The following is a 21,284-nucleotide window of genomic DNA, read 5'->3' on the forward strand; positions in this document are numbered from 1 at the left end:
TCTCATCAAGGGCTAATGGAAAGTTTTCAAACGCCCAGTTCAAGCTTTTTCCTGGTCTCTCAAAGTTCTGCAAGCGGCTTAAGAAAATACTCCAAGCTCACCATAAAATCCTTAATCCTGAGCTCTTCCAAATGAGGACACCACACGCTATCCAAGTTGTTTACTCAAGATGGTTCTGTTGCCAGGATAGAGTCATTTGAAATTCTGCTAACAGTGAACGTTTGAATAGAAAAAACCAGGGCAATAAGCCCAAGAAAACTGGAGCAGAGTGGTACATGCGGTTGCCATTTTGGCAAATTAAATTTACCATTTCTCAGAAGTCCTGGTGATAATCCAGTCTTTTTTTTTTTTAAGATTTTTTTTAAATTTATTTGTTTATTTGAGAGAGAGAATGAGATAGAGAGAGCATGAGAGGGAGGAGGGTCAGAGGGAGAAGCAGACTCCCCGCTGAGCGGGGAGCCCGATGCGGGACTCAATCCCGGGACTCCAGGATCATGACCCGAGCCTAAGGCAGTCGCCTAACCAACTGAGCCACCCAGGCGCCCAATAATCCAGTCTTAATATAATAAAGCAGCTGGGCTGGGATTAATGTTCAATAATGTCTCTGACAGCAACAACTAGTTGGACCGTAGCACATCTGTGAAGAGAGCATCTTCCCCGGCTCACAGGAAAACCAAAACTCACCAACCAACATCAACAACCAAAGTGCTTGATCTTAGGGGGATGGTCGATAAATGACGGCACACCACACTGTGATACGCTACACTCATTAACGTGAATGAGGCAGGTTTAATGATGTGAACCAAGATGGAAAGATCTCTGGAATACTAACAGAAAGGAACGTAAAAGGAAAATTGTAGAACAGTATGTGTATGATCCCAAACCTGTTTTCTAATAATGGCACGTATGTGCAGTCACATGTCCGTGTGTGTGTGTAAACACACACAAGAGGGTCTGGAGTGATCCAGGTGAACTTCCTGGTACCCAGGAGGGAGGGAGAATACAGACAACACAGACAACTTTCATCCTTTATCCCTCCCGAGTATTGAGTTTTCTGTAAGCACATATTATCATCACTGTGAAATTGTTTCTCTAAAACCAGTAAGTATCTAGACAAGGCCAACCACATCAAATCCCGACAAATACCAGGCAACCGTCTTAGCCCTGCCTTCAACCCACCTCAGCCTGCCTGTGCGCAAATCCACACTGCCCTGCTCGGGAAGCGCCATTCCCCTGGACCCTCTGTACCCCTGGATGCTCCGCCATTCCCCTGGACCCACCCTTTCTCCTCCCCCGTCCACATCCCAGCCCCTCCCCTCTAGGCTCAGCTGGCCATCTCACTCTCTCCGGCCCCCCACCAGTGCTTCCCAGGAACTCACCTTCCCCCTGTGGCTGCTCTGGGCACTGCCCCTGGGCTCACTCCCACCCACACGCATGCCATCCCCTCAACACCAGGCCTGGGTCATTCCCAACAGAAGTCATGCTATTTCCCCAGCTGCCCTCCATCTCCACTGAGCTGCCCAGACTTGCTGCCTCCATTGCCTCTAGAACCTAGCCCGATCAGACACTCTTCCACCCGTGAGACCGCCCAGGGGGTTCCCGTGCTCACCGGCACAGACTCACTCCCACCTCTTCCACCTGCCTCTCTTGCCTTCCCTTCCCGCTATGGGGGTCCTCATCATCTCCCTGACTTGGCGGAATGCCCGGGCTCATTGCAGCACCTCTTCTCAGTTGAACTGCCAATACCATCTATGTGCTGATGACACAGCCTCACCCTTGAACTCAGACCTCTCACATGAACTCCAGACCCATGCAGCAAACAGCCTCCTGGACACTCTCCCTGGGTGTCTAGTCTCGATCTCATCCTGCCTAAACCGCACTCGCTACCCACCCCACCACCACCCTGCTCCCCCCGGACCTTCCACGTCAAAACCTTCAGTCCCTGGTTCTTGTTCCTCTTACACCCAATCTGTGGGCCAATCTCTCACTTCCCACACTCTGGCCTCATCTTCTCACATCTGGATTTGGGCGCTAGCCTCCACATGGTCTCCCTGCTCCGTCTTTGCCCCATAATTATTCCCTAGTTAAAAAGCCACTTGGATCACGTGAAAATACATGTCAGACTGTGTCCCTCATCTGTTCAGAGCCCACCAAAGGCTTCTTGCTAACTCATGTGCTTCCTGGCACTGGGAAGCCAGCTGCGTACCAGCCGGCACCCTCCCGTGCCCCTCAGGCTCTCCCCGCTGCTCCTTGCTGGACCCGTCCAAGGTGGCCTCCCACTCGGCAGGCACATGTTCAGCTCAGAGCCCTGGCACTCCAGCACCCACCATCATCCCAGAGACACTGAATCACACCCACTCAAAACCCACCAGCAGCACCCACCTGCCTCCCTGCTCCCCTCTCCTGCTTTATTACAAAGTACTGACAGCCTCACTCACTGCATACGCTAACTTCTCATTTCGTTAGCACTGGAAGACAAGCTCCACTCGGGCAGGAACTTCCATCACTTTGCTCCCTGCCCAGCACCGGGCCTGGCACACGCTGGGACACAAGGAGCACATGCATGATAAGTCTAGTGGAAGAACCCACTGTGGGCTTACACACCAATGCAGATCTAGGACGGTCAACATTCCTACTTAAGAACCATGCAGTAAAGTCTTGAAAGTACTGCGTCTATGTTTTGATTTCAATAAGGACTGGACTATAAGTCACGAGTCTGTTTAGTTTATGACAGTGAACTTCACGTGAATGACACATTCGGTTGTTAATGATGAAAATATAACAAGCCGCTCATCAGCTGTCAGCAGCTGGGCATCAGCTGAAATACGCAACTGCCAATTTATTTTTAATTTTGCTAATTTTTAAATGTTTTGGATACCCATAAAAAAACCACATGGCCATTAAAACAGGAATAAAAGAAAAGCTACTGTAACTGAGCATGTGACTTTGCTTTAGCAGTAAAGGCTAAAAAATGAAATGCTATGGACTATCAGCTCTCCTGATGAAAAAGGCAGCAAGAAAAAATAACCAAACAAAGCCTCCCTGTGTTGACACTGGGATCTTCTGTCGCTGCAAGAACAACATCACATGGTTTGTCTCATTAGAGATGTCACACGTACAGGACTTTCTTTCCCATCAGTTTTTTTATGGCAGAAATTCTTGGTAGAGCCCGTTTCTTATATTAACCCTTGAACGAAGCCTTGACGTCGAATCTGACTTGGACAAGGTTATTTCCGCATCACCTCCTAGGACGGTGACCTGACTCCACGCTACTACAGTTATTTACCAGCCATCAGATAGACAAGAGAGTAGCCAGCTAAAGAGACTGTCACGGGGACAAACCAGGCATGCCCCTACCTGGGAAGGGCCTTGAAGTCTAGCACTAGTCTGACTTCGCATTACACGCAACGAAGACGCAAACTGAAGGTATGGCCCTGAGCGTCAGGAGCGCCCCTGCACGAGTCCAAGAGAGCCTCAGGGTGCCACTACCCGGGACCGATGCTTGGAACGTGCAGGAAACCTCCAAGAAACTAAAGATCATTCCATTTAGGCAAATCCTTTTGGATATAAGTGTAGTAATGACATAATTAAAAGCCAGTATGCAGTAAGCAAAGAAATCAATATTCATTAAACGAAGGTATGTGAAAAAGACTGAGCTTGCTTATTTTTTTCTCCAAAATCAGTGTAGGGTGGGAAGGGGGTTATAAAAAGGACAACCTGAGGAGAAAAGGGAACATATGACCATAAATGTCTGGTCAGGGGCCAGGAAATTGGGAAGCAGGAAATCCTTCTCCCCATGGTTTCCAGTTCTTCCTAGGAAAACCCAGCCACACTGTTCCTTGGTTAAGACAGCCCCCCTAAATGAGCTTACATTTAAGATTAGAAAAAGAAGGCCCAACGAGCTTCAGAGAGCAGGTCCCTCCCATTATGGTTAATATGTAAATTTGCCACTTTTACTCATCTTTTCCAAAAACTACACACCTCCTCAAATACCAAACACGACGCAGGAAAGAGAAGTGTCTGGATTTAAGCTGGTCCCACAGCACCCACTGCCCTAGTTCACACACGTACCGGGCTCAGCAGCCCCTTTACCACCTTAAAGTTAGCGAGGCCCCCAAAGAGCTCATGCTTGTACGGGCGTATCTATCAGTAGTTACCAGATTTAAAACCAGAACAGAAAATGTTTGAATAGCTCTTTATTCATTTAAAAATTATAGAAATCAACAAAATTATAAAAATCAACATTACAGAACATTTTTTATGAAAAATAACTTCAGTTTCCAAAACAACAACAGCAGCAAAATCTTAGCAAGAAGAGGGACACAGTTCGGCACTTTCACAAATCTCTTTAATGTCAGACTTAATGGAAAATAGCTGGACTTCCAGATCTGCGTCAGCTTTCAGTCTTGCACTAGGAACTTGTTGGTTGACACATACGAAGAAAACCCAACCTCACACAGAAGTGCGACTGGGAAAATACTTTACCAGTCTTTTCAGATAACTGTGGGTGTTCTTTGTTAATACAATACCAAAACTCAATAGGTGTCTTATTTTTCCCTAGAGTCCTGTTGCGATGTGGAATCTGAAACCTTATCAGTGAACTTTTTACTTTATCCCTTTAAAATCCATTGGTCTGTCTTGCACTTTCAATGGATCTTCTCCCAAAGTGCAACTTTGTAACATCATGCAGGGATCATTTGGAAAATACTGGTTCACTGAGTTATGCGGGTTTTCCAAACATAGTTTATTATGTATTATCAATAGCACTACATTCATTAATATTAACACTGATATCAGAAACATCTTTTTTTTTTTTTAAGATTTTATTTATTTATTTCAGAGAGAGAATGAGATAGAGAGCATGAGCGGGGTGAGGGTCAGAGGGAGAAGCAGGCTCCCCGCCGAGCAGGGAGCCCGATGCGGGACTCGATCCCGGGACTCCGGGATCATGACCTGAGCCGAAGGCAGATGCTTAACTGACTGAGCCACCCAGGCGCCCCATCAGAAACATCTTTAAGTATCGAGAAGCTGTCAGGGTCTCAACGGCAGAGACACACTTTCTGAAATTCCAATTTCACTTGAAAGCCCAAATTTGATCACTGCCAATAGTGCTGGTTGCTTTCCTTGAAGTGACAGGCTAACTTTGTTCATTTAATAAGAAATGTCATCGTCTGTCGATTATTCTCTCGTGTTGGTTCCTGAAAAAAACGTGGCTAGCTCAGGGAGCAACTTAAGTGCAGAAGGGCTTGTCCTCGAGGCAACTCCCCAACTCTGAAATGCAGCACAAGTGCTTTCCACAAACTTCCTGTTCGTCACACTGAGTATTAAAGAGAGGTGTACTCGGGGATTGAGACTTAATGCAATTAATTTTCACCGCTTCGTCAGGGACATTCTTAGGTGAAAACAGCCTTTTTTTAATTGTACGGCAGTGAAGAATATAAGGACCCACCTGCAGCCCAGGGCCTTGGCCTCAGCTGTACCTGGGCAGTGGCAGCTTTTCCACATCAACCCCACACCATCAGTGCAAGTGCCAACACACAAAAAAGGCAAGCGACCTCTTAGGATCATCAGGAAAACTGCTTGCCCTCAAGGCCCCCTGGCAAGTTCTCAAGGGCACCCATGGGGTTCCTCGGACCCCACTCTGACAACTGCTGCTTTCAGGTATTACATCTCCAGAAAGAAAGCCTAAGAACCCGGTATGAGCAGAGTGAATTTCAGATAACTTCTGCTATAAAATACAAGCCATAAATGCAATTACAAGAAACTTTTACTTGATTTACCAACTGCCAAAGATAAATGTAAATACACTACAGAAGCCTGTTTACTATTACAGCACCCATATTCTACTTCTCTCTTGTGAACCACAAACTGTTCACACTGTTAAGTACTTACTCCGACAACGTGTGCTACTCCCTCAGCCAAAGATGCGGGGTACGATGATGCGCACCTGACCGCAGACCGGAATACCTCCGCCTTCTTTCTCAGTTACAGGAGCAATTGTAATCAGTCTCTCTGAACTCTTTCACCCAATATTAAGTGATCTTCTTACATTCATTCACACATTCTTCAAAAATAACCACTGGGCACTTTGCTCAACAGACACTACCTTCCTTCTGCCCTTAAGACACTTACACAGTGAGTACAAGTGACGACTGGGATCCACCTGGATCTACGGCTTAGCCAGAGCTCAGAACAGGCCTAGCTAGGGGAACACTGACTGAGGAAGCAACCCTGGCCAGGATGGAGATCTGGGGGAGTTGGCTGGGGACAGGGGCAGGAACAAGGGTGTCAGAGGTGCAGGTCTACCAGTCAGGACGCTTGAAAAGCCACAGCATAAAACGAGCAGAGGTCTGCTCCCAACGAAGCAAGCCTAAGGAGACCTGCCCGATGCCGTGAGGTCTTGGCGGGCGGAGTGGGGGGAGAGGTGGGATCATTAGCCATAAACGAATTTCGGGGGACATTTAAATATGGAGAGTATCTTCAGTGACACTGAATATTATTCTTTTTTTAGGTATGGTTATGTGAAAGAATGTTCTTGCTCTGGGGACATGAGTACTCAAGCATTTAGCGGTGAAATACATTGATCTCTACAACTTCCAAAAGCAGGAAAAAAAAGTACATGTTACCAAAACTTACCAAAATGTGTAATTCTCGCAATATTTCAAACTTTTTCATTATTACTTGTGCTGATCTGTGATCAGTGATTATGATTCACTAAAAGCACAGATGATGATTAGCATTTTTTAGCAATGAAGTATTTTTTAAATAAGGTATGTGGGGGTGCCTGGGTGGCTCAGTCGTTAAGCGTCTGCCTTCGGCTCGGGTCATGATCCCAGAGTCCTGGGATTGAGCCCCGCATCGGGCTCCCTGCTCAGCGGGAAGCCTGCTTCTCCCTCTCCCACTCCCCCTGCTTGTGTTCCCTCTCTCGCTGTATCTGTCTCTGTCAAATAAATAAATAAAATCTTTTAAAAATAAATAAATAAATAAATAAGGTATGTGCATTGTTTTTTTAGACATAATGCTATTGCACACTTAATCAACTACAATATAGTATAAACATTTATTTGCACTGGGAAACCATAAGGCTCGTATGCCTCGCTTTCTTGCAGTACTCACTTTGTTGCAGAGGTCTGGAACCAAACCCACAGTGTCTCCTAGGTGTGCCTGTACACACAGATGAAGCAACACCCCAAAATACTAGCCCTTTGTGAATCTAGATGGAGGACACACACCTGTGAACTCCCTGCTCTCTTCCAGCAACTTTTCTCTAGATTAAAGGTAGGGTAGGTGGCACAGAACCACGGGCCCCATAGAACCTGCTCATGCTGAGGGGCCAAGCGGTGGCTGGAGCGCTCCCTGTCGGCGGCCACTGCCCCACATCGTGCTGGCGTGCGCTGCAGACAGTGGGGGAAACCGTGCAGGTACGCAAGAACAACGCATGCTACTCTGCAACGTATCTGATAAAAGGCCTTAAACGACGGAAATGTTTAGAAAAACAAAAATAATAAAACCCTCCAACCCACTACACTGCCCCCCAGCTACCATCACATTCCTCCTGTGCCTCACTGCTAAAGCATGTTCTGGAACTCTCACCCAAGCCCATCCACAAAAAACCTGTCTTCCCTCTCCCTCTGAACCCCAAACAAACAATAAGGTTTCCAAACTCACTGTCAGACTGGAGCTTTTCTCCAAGGGAGCAGACAAGAGCCCTGTATCAATTACTGACTGCCTTTGGGCACCACCCCTTCCATGTCTCCCTCCCTCCCCCAGTACCTCTGCCCTTCTGCGAAAGCTCCCCCCACCCCTAGGCTTCCCCTGCAGACCACATTCACCCATCTGGTTCCAAGGGACCCACACACTGCAGGGCGCTAGTGAGGCCCCTTCTCAGCTCCCAGGAAACAGCACCTGGGATGCTGGATGGAAGGAAGGAAGGCATGGGCTCCCAGGGTGGCCAGCAGGCTCACAAGTCAATGATGGGGAGTAATCCCCATCCCTCCCAAATCTCCATCTCCCACCTTGCTCTCTCAGCCCGTATTTCAAACATGCCATGGCCTTTGACAATAAAATCCACTCCCACTCTTCCCACGACGGCACTAACCTTCCCCCAAGAAAGCCACTCAAGGAGATACCACCAATCTCCCAACCTCTCCCACAAAGAACCTGCAGACTTTTTTGAACTCCCTTGCTCTGTTACCCTTAAGTATCCAACCATCACCAGACCCTAGGGCTTCTTCATGCTTGCTGATTCTGACCTGACTTACTTCCTCCTCCGCCTCCTCTCTCCCACTGCACCTGGTCTGCTGGGTGCCTCCTCATCCCTGACCTGGTCTCTCACTGAGTCCCCACCTCCAGCCCCTCTGATGTGCAGCGCCATCTCTCCGTGACACACTCTGAACTTGAGTCCACTGATCTGGTAGGATGAGGGTCCCCTTGGTCCCTCCCAAAGCCACACACGGCTGAGGTGGGAAGCCAATCCACTCTCGTCCACCCTGTAGATAAGTTCCAGAGTTAAAATTCTTCCAAAGAAGGCTCACCCTCTCAGAGCCCAGCTTGAGCAAATTCCATGGCCCTGCTCTGCAGACAGTGTCATGCCTAAACTCCTCCATCCAGGTTTCAAACCTTCCCCAATCTGGCTCTGCCCTGTCTGCCTCTATATGACTCCCTTTTATTCATCCACCCAACAAATGCATTCTAAGCCAAATGCAGCCCTCCACCTGCTTTTGTACAGCCCATGAACCAAATCAAAAGAATACTATTTTGTGACATGAAACTATATGAAACAGAGTTCTACGAACAAAGTTTTATTGGAATGCGGCCACGCCCAGCTGTTTGCATGCTGTCTAGGACTGCTCTGGGGCTATAAGCGCTCATCCAGTAGGTGAAGGTGTCCCTTTAATGTAAAAACCACTGCGGTATGCCTTGGGTGACCACTGCAGCCAAGTATCACGCTGGGCACATGGGAGCCATCCACAAATACTAGTTGAGTAAAGGAATGACCCTGTAGTTCAAATGTTCCTGTAAACACAGATAATCCTGAAACTCAGGCCTCAAGTCTTCGGCCTGACAGCTCTTTCAATCCTTCAGCTACAGGACAGTAGAAATCTTGGTTTTAATCATCTCATTAAAAAAAAAAAAAAATTCAATACTTGGAGACTGTAGTGGAAAGTCATCCTCTCCCCTACACCTCGATATCCTTGTACCTCTGTTTTTTCAGTTAAGATGGAAAACATTCAGAGGTGTGGAAATGCATGAGATGGCATGGGCCAATTTTTGCACCTCTAGAGAAGAAAGCTATGTTTTGAAGAGACATTTTATTGATTTTGATGATCATATACCTAAACCCAGGTATAGCTCCTTTTGAGAGACTGAATTAGAGACAAAATTAAACACTTTCCCCACTGACATATGTTCATATAAGAAATATTGGCCCTGGGACACTTGGGTGGCTCAATTGGTTAAGCGTCTGCCTTCGGCTTAGGTCATGATCTCAGGGTCCTGGGATCAAGCCCCGCATCGGGCTCCCTGCTCAGCAAGGGGTTGGCTTCTCCCTCTGCCCCTCCCCCTGCCCCTGCTCTCTCTCTCTCTCTCTCTCTCTCTCTTGCTCTCTCACTGTCTCAAATAAGTAAAAAAATCTGAAAGAAAAAAAGATATATTGGCCCTAAGATGATAAGAATTCATATTCACTACTGCAAACTGTTTAAAACCATCTAAAAGAATTTAAAATTCTCAGTGAAGTACCGTTGAATAACAAATACCACACAAGTAATAGCACTGTGTAGTACCAGCATCTATCACAATTTACAATATACAGTGTGAGGGAAGTCACTTCCCTGGAGAGAACAGAGGGTGTCTGAAACCTAACGCCCATCAGCGACGGCCGCTGGGGCAGTGGTCTGCATACCGGCCAACTCCTCATAGCGGAAACACAAAGGTCATCATGGGGTCTTGCACTTAAAATAAATATGTACTTTACAAGTATGGCCAAGCTTTTTCTTATTAGTTTACGAATTTAAAACATCTCTAAGTTCCTGGCCAGTTCTAAAATTCCAAGATTCTGGGATGTAAGTTTACCACAAACAAAATTCTGGCTACATACAAATTTCTATCACTTAAATCAGCACCATATGAGCTTGCCAAGCCTAAGAAGATCCAGGAGCTGGAAGTGATGCTGACAACAGTAATTACAGGAGCTGCCATGTGTCGACCCCTAAGCACTGTATCAGGCATTACGTCCTTCAACCTTCACAGCCATGGACTGGGACACTCTGTGCCCCACTTTACAGATAGGCCCTAAACACTCCCCTTTTATGAAACATGCATCGTGAATGTTTCCTAAGGGAAATGAGACCAGAGTGCCCTGAAGACAAGGGGGTAGGATGGGCAGGAAGCAGAGCATGCTCCACGGCAACCCTTCTGTGTCCTGCTAACTGAGCCTACATGTTCTTGCTCTTCCTCGCTGGTTTCTGCGCCTGCGCATCCTTCGATCTTTTTTACCTCCCTCCAGAAACTGAAATCTGCTTCTCCTGCTTAATGCCACGTACTGCAAAGCCTGAGGAGGGTGGTCATCAGTCCCAGGATAAGGACACTACAGGGACCTCATCTCCTTTTTCCACCTCGCAATTTCACAGAAGCCAAACAAAACGACTAGCATGTGCCAAAATGTTAAGGGAATTTGTGATCCTAAACAGGCAACAAAAAAACAAAAGAAGATTAACTCCCAACCTGAGCAGTCATTAAAATAAGTAACAATGACAGGTGGCAGATACAGGGACAATTCTAGAGGTTGCTGATACACACAATATGTCAAGCAAGCGCAACCCCTCAGAGGCAGGGCTGACAACCAAAGAGCACTAATTAATATGATCTAGAACGGAAAACAAAGTCTAAGAAGACTGACGAAGGTGATGTCAGGGACACTGGCTGACTGTGGACAGCCCTCACACGGGCTCGGCAGTGGGCAGACACACCCCACGCCCCTATCATCGTGGGGGCCAGGGGATCTAAGTTTATGGTCTTGATACCAGATACAGCATCTTGGCACTTACTCAAGGTCATAGTTCTTGATGTGTAGTGAATACTAAGTCATGGAAAACAATACAAAGAAGAAACTGCATGTGGAACCCCAAAATTAAGGGTCTAAGACTGAAAGAAAGTCCATGCAATCAAAATGTCCATGTAAAGCATGTCTCTACATTTTAATTTTTTTAAAGCCACATTAGTCATCAAACGTCTTAATCAAACTAGTATGCCTTCCTCTTACGCTCAAGAACACCAGGAAGCCTGTGTGAAACGGGATGGGGACTTGGGAGTCCAGGCTGCAAAGGGCACGAAGGACGGAAGCCTGGTGAATGCTGAGCTGCAGGCTTCCCGAATGCTCCCATCTGCCCCCACACAACCCGGGCATGTGGGGCTGGGGCTGCCCTTCCCCTGGAGGAGACACTGAAGAGTCTGCCCTGAGCCAAACAGCCAGAACAAGGTGCTCTGGGTCTCAGACCCCAACACTCTCCCACCCCCCCACCCCCCCGCCCGCCCGCCCAAAACCAGGCCACACAATGTAAGACAATCCTATTAGCGACAGGGCTGAAATGCCTCTTCGGAGAAGACAGCTCCACCTGGACACAGAAACGTCTGAAGATCTGCTACCTGGAACACAGAACTCTAACCCATACTGAAGTGGGGGAAACAAACACATGGGCCGAGTACACCAGAACTCCAGGCCCACATTCGGACAGGGACAGCAAAGTAGGGGCCAGGAACTGTTGGCTAGGAGCTAAGATAATTTCCAAATGCAACTTACTCTTAAATTTTAAGAAAATCTATTTGCTACACCAAAAAAATTTACTTTGATTAAAGACACAGGACATAGGGACACCTGGGTGGCTCAGTCAGTTAAGGGTCTGCCTTCAGCTCAGGTCATAATCTCGGTGTCCTGGGATGGAGCCCCACGTCAGGGTCCCTGCTCAGTGGGGAGTCTGCTTCTCCCTCTCCCTCTCCCTCTGCCCCTTCCCCTGCTCTTGCTCTCACTCTCTCGCTCTCCCTCAAATAAATAAAATCTAAAAACAAAACAAAACAAAAAACACACATGACATAATTTATCTGCCTCTCAGAGACGTTTTCACCTTAGCCCAATAACAACCTGACTCAAGGGCAACAATTTTCAATTCAGAAACCCAAAATATTTAGACTGATTAAAAAACAAACATAACAAAAAACAGAAACAAAGAACAGGTCCAGCACTGATTAGGTACCCTTGGAAAATAGCTCTTAACTAGCCCAACAGGATTATGTATACCTGAGGGCAACCTTAGTAAATTTAACCTTTTGAAAAAAAAAAATCTAGCCAATGACACTATGTAAGGTCATATTCATTTCTGACCCACAATTCTAGCACGTTCTAATCACACTGCATTCACACTTGCAACTAATGATGGGAGTAGACTTTAAAAGAGCTAGCATTCGGCCTCTTTACTGACAGTCTTCCCATTCCTCTCTAATCAGAAGGGCAGAAGGAAATGGTTATTCACTGATTTTTCTCAACAATAAATTCACACATTTGATTTTACTAAACGTGTAATTTGTAAGGAGTGTGGCCCTAACTTCTGATTATATGGGCCAGGGCAAATATTTTTGGGGAAAAACAGATTCATCAAAGTGTGTAAGAGTGCCTTTTTCTTTTATTATAAAGGACATCATTGGGATAATCAGTAATATCCGAGTTAGATCTGTGGCCGAGATAATAGAGCTGTATCAATGATAAATTTCCAATTTAGTCATTATGTTGTAATATATAAAAGAATATCCCTGTTTATAGGAAACAGCCACTTACGGATTTAAAAGTAAAGGAACATCATATCTTACACTGTTCAGGAAAAACACACACACACACACACATAAACAGAGTTGTAGAGAGGAGAGGAAATAAATCAAGTATAAAACAGGAACATGTGAGAATCTAGAAGTCTGTCACAATTCTTTGTACCATTCCTGCAAATTCAAAGCCTGAAAACACCCAATTCCTACGAAGAGATGTTGAGGCTTTTTCTCCACAGCAACGCGGTGAGGATGGATGGAAGCATTCTCATTTGAAGGTGACTTTGTCATCACTAGTTCTATTTCTGAAAGGCTGCCACTGACCCTTCCTTTCCAAGGAGATTTCCCTAAAATGGACTCAAAGTTTCTGCCCGCCACTCTCTGTGCCTTCAGCAGATGAATGAGATGGCTCAGTGGACTTCTTCCGGATGGTCCCAGAGTCTCCAAGTGTGCGGTTGAGAGCGTGATGGTGCCCGTGAACGGCAGCACCATCTGTAAAGTGAGTACAGCACTCTGAGCAGCCCTTGGCACCAGCTCAACTATTCCTAGCTCAACTATTCCTACCATCTCACTGCTCCTGAACCCATAACACTGCTTCATTTCTCCAACTTTCATTAGTATTTATAGTCTAGAGCTTGCGGATTCACAAACGATAGCCGAGGGGCCAAATCCTGCTGACTTTTGTAGATAAATTTTCCTGGAAAACAGCTACACCCATTCTGGCTTCCACCCTCCAAGGGCAGACAAGAGACCCCAAAGCCAAAGAGAGTCCCTTATCTGGCCCTTTACACATAAGGCTTACTGACGTCTGCCCTAGAGCTCCCAAGTGTTTAGTGACATTCGTGGCATCTTTAGATCTTGAAACTGCCTCGAGGCTGAGGGTTCAAGAAACTCGGACCCATTACTGTGGAAGACTCATCTGGAGTTCCTGAAGGATGTGCCTGCACTGTCACAGGATGGTTCAACTGCCTCCCGGTCTCCGCTGGCTCTTCTTGCCCCACCTCTCATTAACGGGATGGAGGACTTCTGACTCGTATTACAGCGGATCCACACAAATCCCACCGAGGTAAAAGCACGCTTACTGAGTTCTCGAACGATCCCCAGGAGAACTCAAGAAGCAAGTCTAAGGGCACTTTTTATTAGCAGCCGTACCTGAAGGGAACCCCAAGCTGTAGTACTTGCTATCATCTTACACGGGTCGCCCCTTCCGTTTCCTTTCTCCTCCCTAACATAGCATGATTGCATTTTACATCAGTTTGAATTACACAAATCTAAAATAACATATTAGACCCTCACTTTGCAAAAAATGTGAGAATTAGTTGAATGTCACAAATCTTAAAAATCCATAAAATGTTTAATTATAAAACTAGAAGGCCAAGTCCCTGCAAACAGCCGCAGCAACTTTTAGCTGGTAAACAGGACACACAGCCTTCTTTGACCAATTCAGTCTAAAGACATGTGGGGAGTGAACTGCATGGCATCTTCGGGGAAGCCTCTGGAATACAAGGCAGCCTAATGCGGCACATTGCTCCTGAGGCGAATCCCCAGCTCCCGCCGACGAGAGTTCACAGGATGGCGTGGCGGCAGACAGGTGCATCCCAGCCATCTACCTGCCGACGGCATCACAGGGCTGCACCACGGTGACAGCAGGAACGGCAGCCTGAGTCTGTCTGTCCCTGCTCTGTGAGGCTAAGACGCCTGGGGCTCTGGCCACACCCAGGGACACACAGGGGACCTCAGCAAGGCAGTGCCGGCAGTACACATACCAAGTTCTCACGGCTAGTTCCATTCAAACCCCGATCCAGTTCAGAAAGGTTCAGCTTTAATTCAAGTTATTTCATGATTTCTACCTTGTGAAAAAAAGAAAAATCACTACAGACCACAAGCAGCATTTTTTGAAGCTCAGAATATAAATCTTTATTACTAAACAGTTGGTCAGTACAGGGTTCTGCCCACAGGTGCTGAGGCCCCAGCCTGAGTGGCTCAACGCAGTCCCGCTTCCCGGACAGCATTCCCACCCGCGTGGCCAGGCCGCCATCCCTACTGGGGCCTTCCGTCCAACCCACCTTCACTTTCAGGGCTCTGGGGGTGCTCAGCTTTTTTAAATGCTAATACAAAGTCAGCTAGTCCATTTCCACATGTACATCCATTCCACCTACCTACTTTGTCAGCGACTGAATTAAAACATGTTCTCATCTCTGCCTTCTCCGGCCCTTTCTGTTGGGTATTATTCTTCCATCTCTTCCACACCGTCATCAATCTGACCTCAGGGGGTATTCACTATTCACCACCACCACCTCTCCCCCCTCCAACGGTTATGCTCCTTACAGTCATAAAGTGAATCTCACTGTCCATCCCACCAGGGAGGTAGATGCTTCAAAACATTTCATCAAATCGGACAGTTCTCGACCGTGGGTAGAAATAAAAGGTGCAGAAAATTAATTCAAAATAGGAATCAATTTCATGTGATACCACAATATTTGGGGCATACTATCTGTTTGTGGCTTAAAAAGTTAATGTTCCCACAACATTTTAAATCAAGAACATCCACACGTTTCAAGCATCGGGAGGCTCCAGGGGCTGATCCCAAGCTCCGCTTCCTCTTAAAGACAGGTACTTTGGTGCACTATGAGGATGCCACACCTCACAGCTGCCCTGGGGGTAAGGAGTCAAGAACTTCCGGGGGGGGGTGTCGGGGGGACAGCCCAGGCACAGTCCTAGACAATGAACAGAGCCAAAAGGCAAGGCAAAGATAGCACGAGATATTAGCTAAAGCTCTAATTTTTCACTGGTTTCACAGCCTACACAAGACAAAAGTGAAAGCAGGGGTCACTGCTGATTCTAATTCTCGGTGATGAGCAAAATGAGCTCTAGGTACTGGGCCCCGACAAGAAAACAAGCGTAGCTTTTTAAAAGCAAACTGCAATTATGTGATCCCACTCAATACCTGCTCTCAAATTCCCTAAAACTCCTCCTCACACCCCAGAAAAGTGAACACTTCGGAATGGTTCAGAGTACTTCCAATGAACAGTCCATTATGTGATTTTGTTTTTATGATCACCATATCCATGAAGTCAGAGAACACAATAACGATATTTATTTACCTGTTATACAGAGGACTTTTTAAAGCTTTTATCTGAGACATTCTCATTCAAAACCTTAACATGTATTTTCCTCCAAGAGCTTCTTCAAAATGAGAAAAACGTTTCTTTTTCCCAGATTTAAAGAGCTGAACTGGTAAAGTTACATGCACATTTTCAAGTTAATCTTGTGGGTCATGTAATGTATTTACTTGCACAGCTAAAGTTGTCAGGACTTATACAGGGTGGACGAAGATCATTAAGGAGAGATGATGGCTATTAAGCTACACCATTACCACAAGCTCACCCAGAACCTGTGCCTGAAGTACCCATTTGCCAATCCACAAAACAAGACTGTGGTTCTTTATCGTATTTCCTTGGCGACCATCTAGCACAGGAAGTATTTCTTCAGCGTCAAAGTGCATACACCAAGCTTGGCAATGTTTTTAAATGCAAATTCTGAGTCTTTCTCTTTCAAGACCTGGATACTTTTGAGGAGCACCAGTTAAGATTTTGGCGAATGACCCTCAATTTGGGTTTTCTCATGACTGGACCATGGGTATGCATTTCTGTCTCAGTGTACCACGCTGGGGTACGTGATTATCATATGTGTTATTACTGGTAATGTTAAGGTGGTATCTGTCAGGTTTTTCCACTGTGAAGTTACCATTTTTTCCCTTTGTACTTTATAAATATCTTGGGAGAGATACTTTGGGGCTATGTAAATATCACAGATTGGAGGAGACTTCAGGAGACATGACAACTAAATGCAGAGTGAGATCCTGGATTAAATCCTGAAACAGAAAAAGGGTATTAATGGAAAACTTATGAAATTCACTTAGGTCTGTAGTTTAGTTAGTAGTACTGTGCCGATGTGAATTTTCTGATTTTTATAAGGATATCTGGTTATGTAAGACGTCAGCACTACCGGAAGTGGGTGACAGAAACAGGGAAGTTGTCTGAACTATTTCTGCAATTTTTCTGTAAATCTAAAAGTACTTCAAAATGAAAAGTTTACAAAGCTGCAGATTCTGCTTCCACAGGTCTGGTGGGGAGCTGAGAGTTTGCCTTCCTCTCAAACACCAAGTGATGGTGAGGTCACTGGCCCATGAACCACTTCATGTGGGCCCTGCTAGGCCCTGACAGATACAGCTGACATATTTCACTGTGCACAACTTTCAAATGCATCAGGACTACACTTTAAGTACAGTTATCACTGCTTAGAGGCAATCCTTAAATCTGGCACACGAAGTGCTACCTAGTATAATGACATGGTGTGAGAAGCTGGTGTGGACAAGGCGACCTTAAGAGTCTGAAATCACAACCTTTGCTACATTTGTCTATGGTTGGCCTTCTCCAGCTAAGCTTGGCACTCCTCCAAGGCTGCGGAACCAGAACCTCCAGCAGGAACACATAACATCCGCCCACACTGCAACGCAGAGATGGCCACGGGGACAATGATCAGGCCACCCATTCCACCAACGGAAGGCATTCATTACCAAGGCCACAGGGCAGCAGGAGAGCAGAATGACAAGAACCAGAATGACAAGAACGGGCTCTGGAATTCCTGCTCACAGTGAGTAACTGGCCACAAAGGTGATCTCTGTTCATCCCATTAAGATAATTTTTAATTGCACATAATAAACCCACAAGAAAGACAGACACAGGCCAGATACTTTGCAAACTTCTGGGAGACTCAAAGGATCTAATGAGGGTAAAGGAAACCACAATGTGGAGCACACAGGAGTGGGTACAGCCAAGGGAGGGCTCTAAGCCTGTGGCAGGCCAGGACACTCAGCAGAGCATGGGCTGTGCCTGCTCACAGAAGTTGGATCCCTGCACAGAAAAGCTATACAAGAACCCTCCCTAGACCAAGTAGACTAGCCCCAAATCAAAGGAGTCTTTCTTAAGCTGTAAGACCCAGAGGAAAATTCTCTGCAATCTGGCACTCGAAGTCCCACACGGTAACAAGTTTCCAATCACTTGAGGGGAGACCCACACGTTTTCAAAACCAGCCCCACAGACTCAGCGCTCTCTGCCCATTCCCTCTTGCCTTAAACAATAATTACCAATATTTAAGGAGTATTTACCATATGAAGTATGACGCCAATATTTTTAAAAAGATGATGACAACAATGACACTAGAGCAAGTAAGAATTCAAGGAAGAAAAGAATTGAAAAAATCCTTATTGGTATCCTCAAAATCAAGAAACTAATACATTCATAATACAAGTAGCTACCATGGAAAACAAAAACAGAATAAGCTCTTGATAATTTTCAATTGTGGAAATAAAAAACTTAAAACCAGACTGGGAGATAAATTGAAGCCCTCTCCCAAAAATGAGAATAAAGTGACAGAGGAAGAGGATAAAGACGAGATTCAGTGGGTCAATACAAGATGTCCATCATCAAAATAACAGAAAGAATAAATGCAGAAGAAATTCTCAACTGATACAAGAGAATTTCCCAGAGCTTCAGGGCAAGCCCCCAGAAGCACAGAGCATCTGCAGTGGGACTCCACATCCTAGGGCACTTTGAAAATGAAAATGTCTTAACATCAAAGAGGATCCTAAAGAGTTACCCAAAAGGAGTAAGACTACTTGGCAGAAATGAAATTGAAATGAAGAAGAAAGCCAAGATTAAAATATGGAATCCTGAACAAACTCGGATGTATAAAAAAGGAAAATATAAGAATACTTGTACTGGCCTAAGGAGTAATCAATCCAGATTAGAAAAAAGAGGACTAGGGAGAAGAGGGGAAGTTAGAGAGATCTGACATTATCCTTGAGAATTTAAAACTTACATGTAAAGAGTCAATGGGAACAGAAAATGCATAGAAAAAGACAGGCCAATACAAACAACAGAAAAAAAACAAAAAGCTGTAGAAGAGGAAAAAAAAGTATTAGTCATGAAGCAAACAATACTTGCTCAGTCTTAAACAATTTGAATTAACTGAACATAATGAAGTAAGGAAATAGAAAAAGTAGGATATGATACAAAGAATTAAATCATCCTATAATAACAAAGTCAACAATGTGTAAAACTAATAAAGTATGACCTTACTCTTCAGGGCTATGGAGACCTCCCCGGGCGAACAACAACAAGATGTAAGTCTTTGAGGAGTAAGACAGGGAGTGCCGCTCCTCAACCTCAGTTTTTCACTGAAGCTTTACGGTGCAGATTACTTTGATTACAGTATTAGATATATGAGCTTTTTTTTAGAACACGGACCTCAGACAGATTGGGTTCAAACCCCTGGCTCAGTGTGTCTTGGGCAAGCCTCCCAACCTCTGTGGGTATCAGTCAACTCATCTATACAATGTGACCGTCTCCACCTCACTGGGTCCCTGTGATGAGAAACACTGGAAATGATTAGCAGTCCCAGCCACAGCGCATGACCCATAAATGGCAGCCATTTTTAAAAATTAAAGCCAACTGATGTGGACAGCACCCCACATCATAAGCACATATTCTTTAACTGCAAAACAAAGGGAAAATGAAGCCGAACACAGAAAACTAAGCTTGTGGGCTACTTTGGTGTTTTTCTACCCCCAGATATTCGTGGCCAGGGTGGCCCTAAACGCTTAGCGCTGAAGGGCCGGGCCACTCGACTACCCCCAAGCTGTTTTTCTGTCTCCCCAGCTTCAGTTCCAAGGGTACCCTTGGAAGGGACAGGCTGCTCCCATCACCGCCTTCCCTCAGTGCTAGTTTCACCAACGCCACCAGGCCTTGGGGTGCGCTCGGGGGCAGAACAGCGAAGTCCACAGAGAGGGCGACCAGCTGCTCCACTTGAACAGACCCCGAGCCGGGCCTTGCCCGGACAGGCCAGGCACAGTCTGGATCCTCGGAGGCCCACGCGTGGGAGCAGCTTTTCGGGGAGCGTTCGGGTCCTCCATCGAGGCAGAATCTGCAGTGTGCTCACACGGTGGAGGAGAAACGGGCATCCACTCGGGGCGCCGAGGGGCGCTCAAAGCAAAACCCCGAGGCCGCACTTAGAAAGGCCTAAAGCAAGGGGTGCGGGGCCGAGGCCGCGAACTCCTCCCCGCGGCCCGCGACGCTCCCCAGGACCGCACCGACCCCCTGCTCTCCTCCGTGAGCCCTCGGCCAGGTCGGGGCGTGCGCCCCGCCTGCAGGTGCCCCCGGGCACACGCGGGGCGGGGTCTGCCTGACAGCGACCCCGGCGCGGGCCCTGCTCGCAGCGTCGTGTCCCGCGTTCCCGACAAGGGACAGGGGCGGCCCGCCTCCGCGCGCAGCCGCGGGCGCCCGGCCCGTCCCCCCGCCCGCCCCACCGGCGCGGCGCGCGGCCCCTCGGGGGAGCGAAGCTGGCGCGCGGCCCGCCCCCCGGGGCGCCGTCGCGGCCGGGGGGCCGCCGGGGGGCCGCCGGGGGGCTGGGGGGCGGCTGACGGGGCGGCGGGCCCGGGGCGGAGGGGCCGCAGGGGGCGGGAAGGGGGGCCCGGGCAGCCGAGCGCGCCGCCGGGGCCGAGGGCGGCGCGCGGGGCGCCGAGGGGCGTCAGGGCCGAGAGCGGCGGGCCGTTGGCCGGCCGCGCAGGGCGTCCCGGGCGGGGGCGGCGGGCGCGGGCGCGGCGGCCGGAGGAGGGCGCAGGGAGGAGGGAGGAGGGGAGATCTCGCTCTCGCTCTCGCTCTCGCCCCGCGGGAAGGGGGAGGTGGAGACGCGACCGGCTGCGGGAGCTGCAATTACCGTGTGGGCTGCGGAATTCTCGTGGTGTTTGTCGGGGAGATGCGATAATGGCGTCCGTCCTCGCGAGAGAAGCCGCCGCTCTGCGCAGGCGCCGCGAGTCCCTCCCCGCGGCCCGCCGCCCTGCATCGTCTGCGCAGGCTCCCCGAGCGGGGCGCGCCGGGCGCGGGGACGGGGCGAGGGGGCGGGGCCTGCCGCTGCAGGCCTGCCGCGCGCGCCTTCGCCCGCGCCGGCGAGCGCCGAGCATGCGCACGCGTCTTCCTGCAGCGCCACCGTCGGGGCCTCTCGGGATCTTTCCTTCCCCGGCGTGGGCTCCGTCTCCTCGTTAGCCCAGTGAGAGGTCGCGTCGGTGGACCGTGAGAGGAGCGCACATTTCTTCCGAGGCTGAACTAAGAGGAATTCGCTCCCCGCGACGACTACATATCCCGGAGGGCCCTGCGCGAGCTGCGAGCGGTGCTTCCCGGGAATCGTAGTCCTTGCGTGTGCTCCGGGCCTGCCGGTACTTGTAGTCTCTCCGTACTCTGGCCTCCCGTCGGCGCCCGCGCCCGCAGCTGCTGGGACTTGTAGTCGGGAGGCAGGGGCCGCCGCTGGGGCTGCAGAGGGGCTCCCGCCAGTACTAGCTGGTGCTCGGGTCCCCGGCACCCCTGTTCACTGCAGTACCGCTGTTGTTCTTCAGGTACGCTGGGGTTCCCCTGCTT

General features: G+C 48.1%; 1 protein-coding gene across 5 annotated transcripts in view; it reads right to left on the reverse strand.

Moving 5' to 3' along the window:
* The window catches only part of BANP (BTG3 associated nuclear protein), a 131,761-nt gene extending 110,773 nt beyond the window's left edge, over positions 1-20,988 (reverse strand). Inside the window, exon 1 of one of the 5 annotated variants that reach the window (XR_010408190.1) lies at positions 20,590-20,789. Coding sequence is in view for 3 of the 5 variants with exons in the window: in XM_064581181.1 (XP_064437251.1) it covers positions 20,590-20,833 (244 nt within the window). In the remaining 2 variants the exon portion in view is untranslated. Of the gene's footprint in view, positions 1-20,589 lie in introns of all 5 variants that reach the window. The other 4 variants (XR_010408191.1, XM_064581174.1, XM_064581181.1 and 1 more) reach the window with 4 other exon arrangements.
* Positions 20,989-21,284: the final 296 nt, after the last annotated feature.

This window comes from Mirounga angustirostris, unplaced genomic scaffold (assembly GCF_029215605.1).
Source record: "Mirounga angustirostris isolate CCGP_5_RB_7025 unplaced genomic scaffold, mMirAng1.0.hap1 SCAF_16, whole genome shotgun sequence".
In the NCBI taxonomy this organism is placed as follows: domain Eukaryota; kingdom Metazoa; phylum Chordata; class Mammalia; order Carnivora; family Phocidae; genus Mirounga; species Mirounga angustirostris.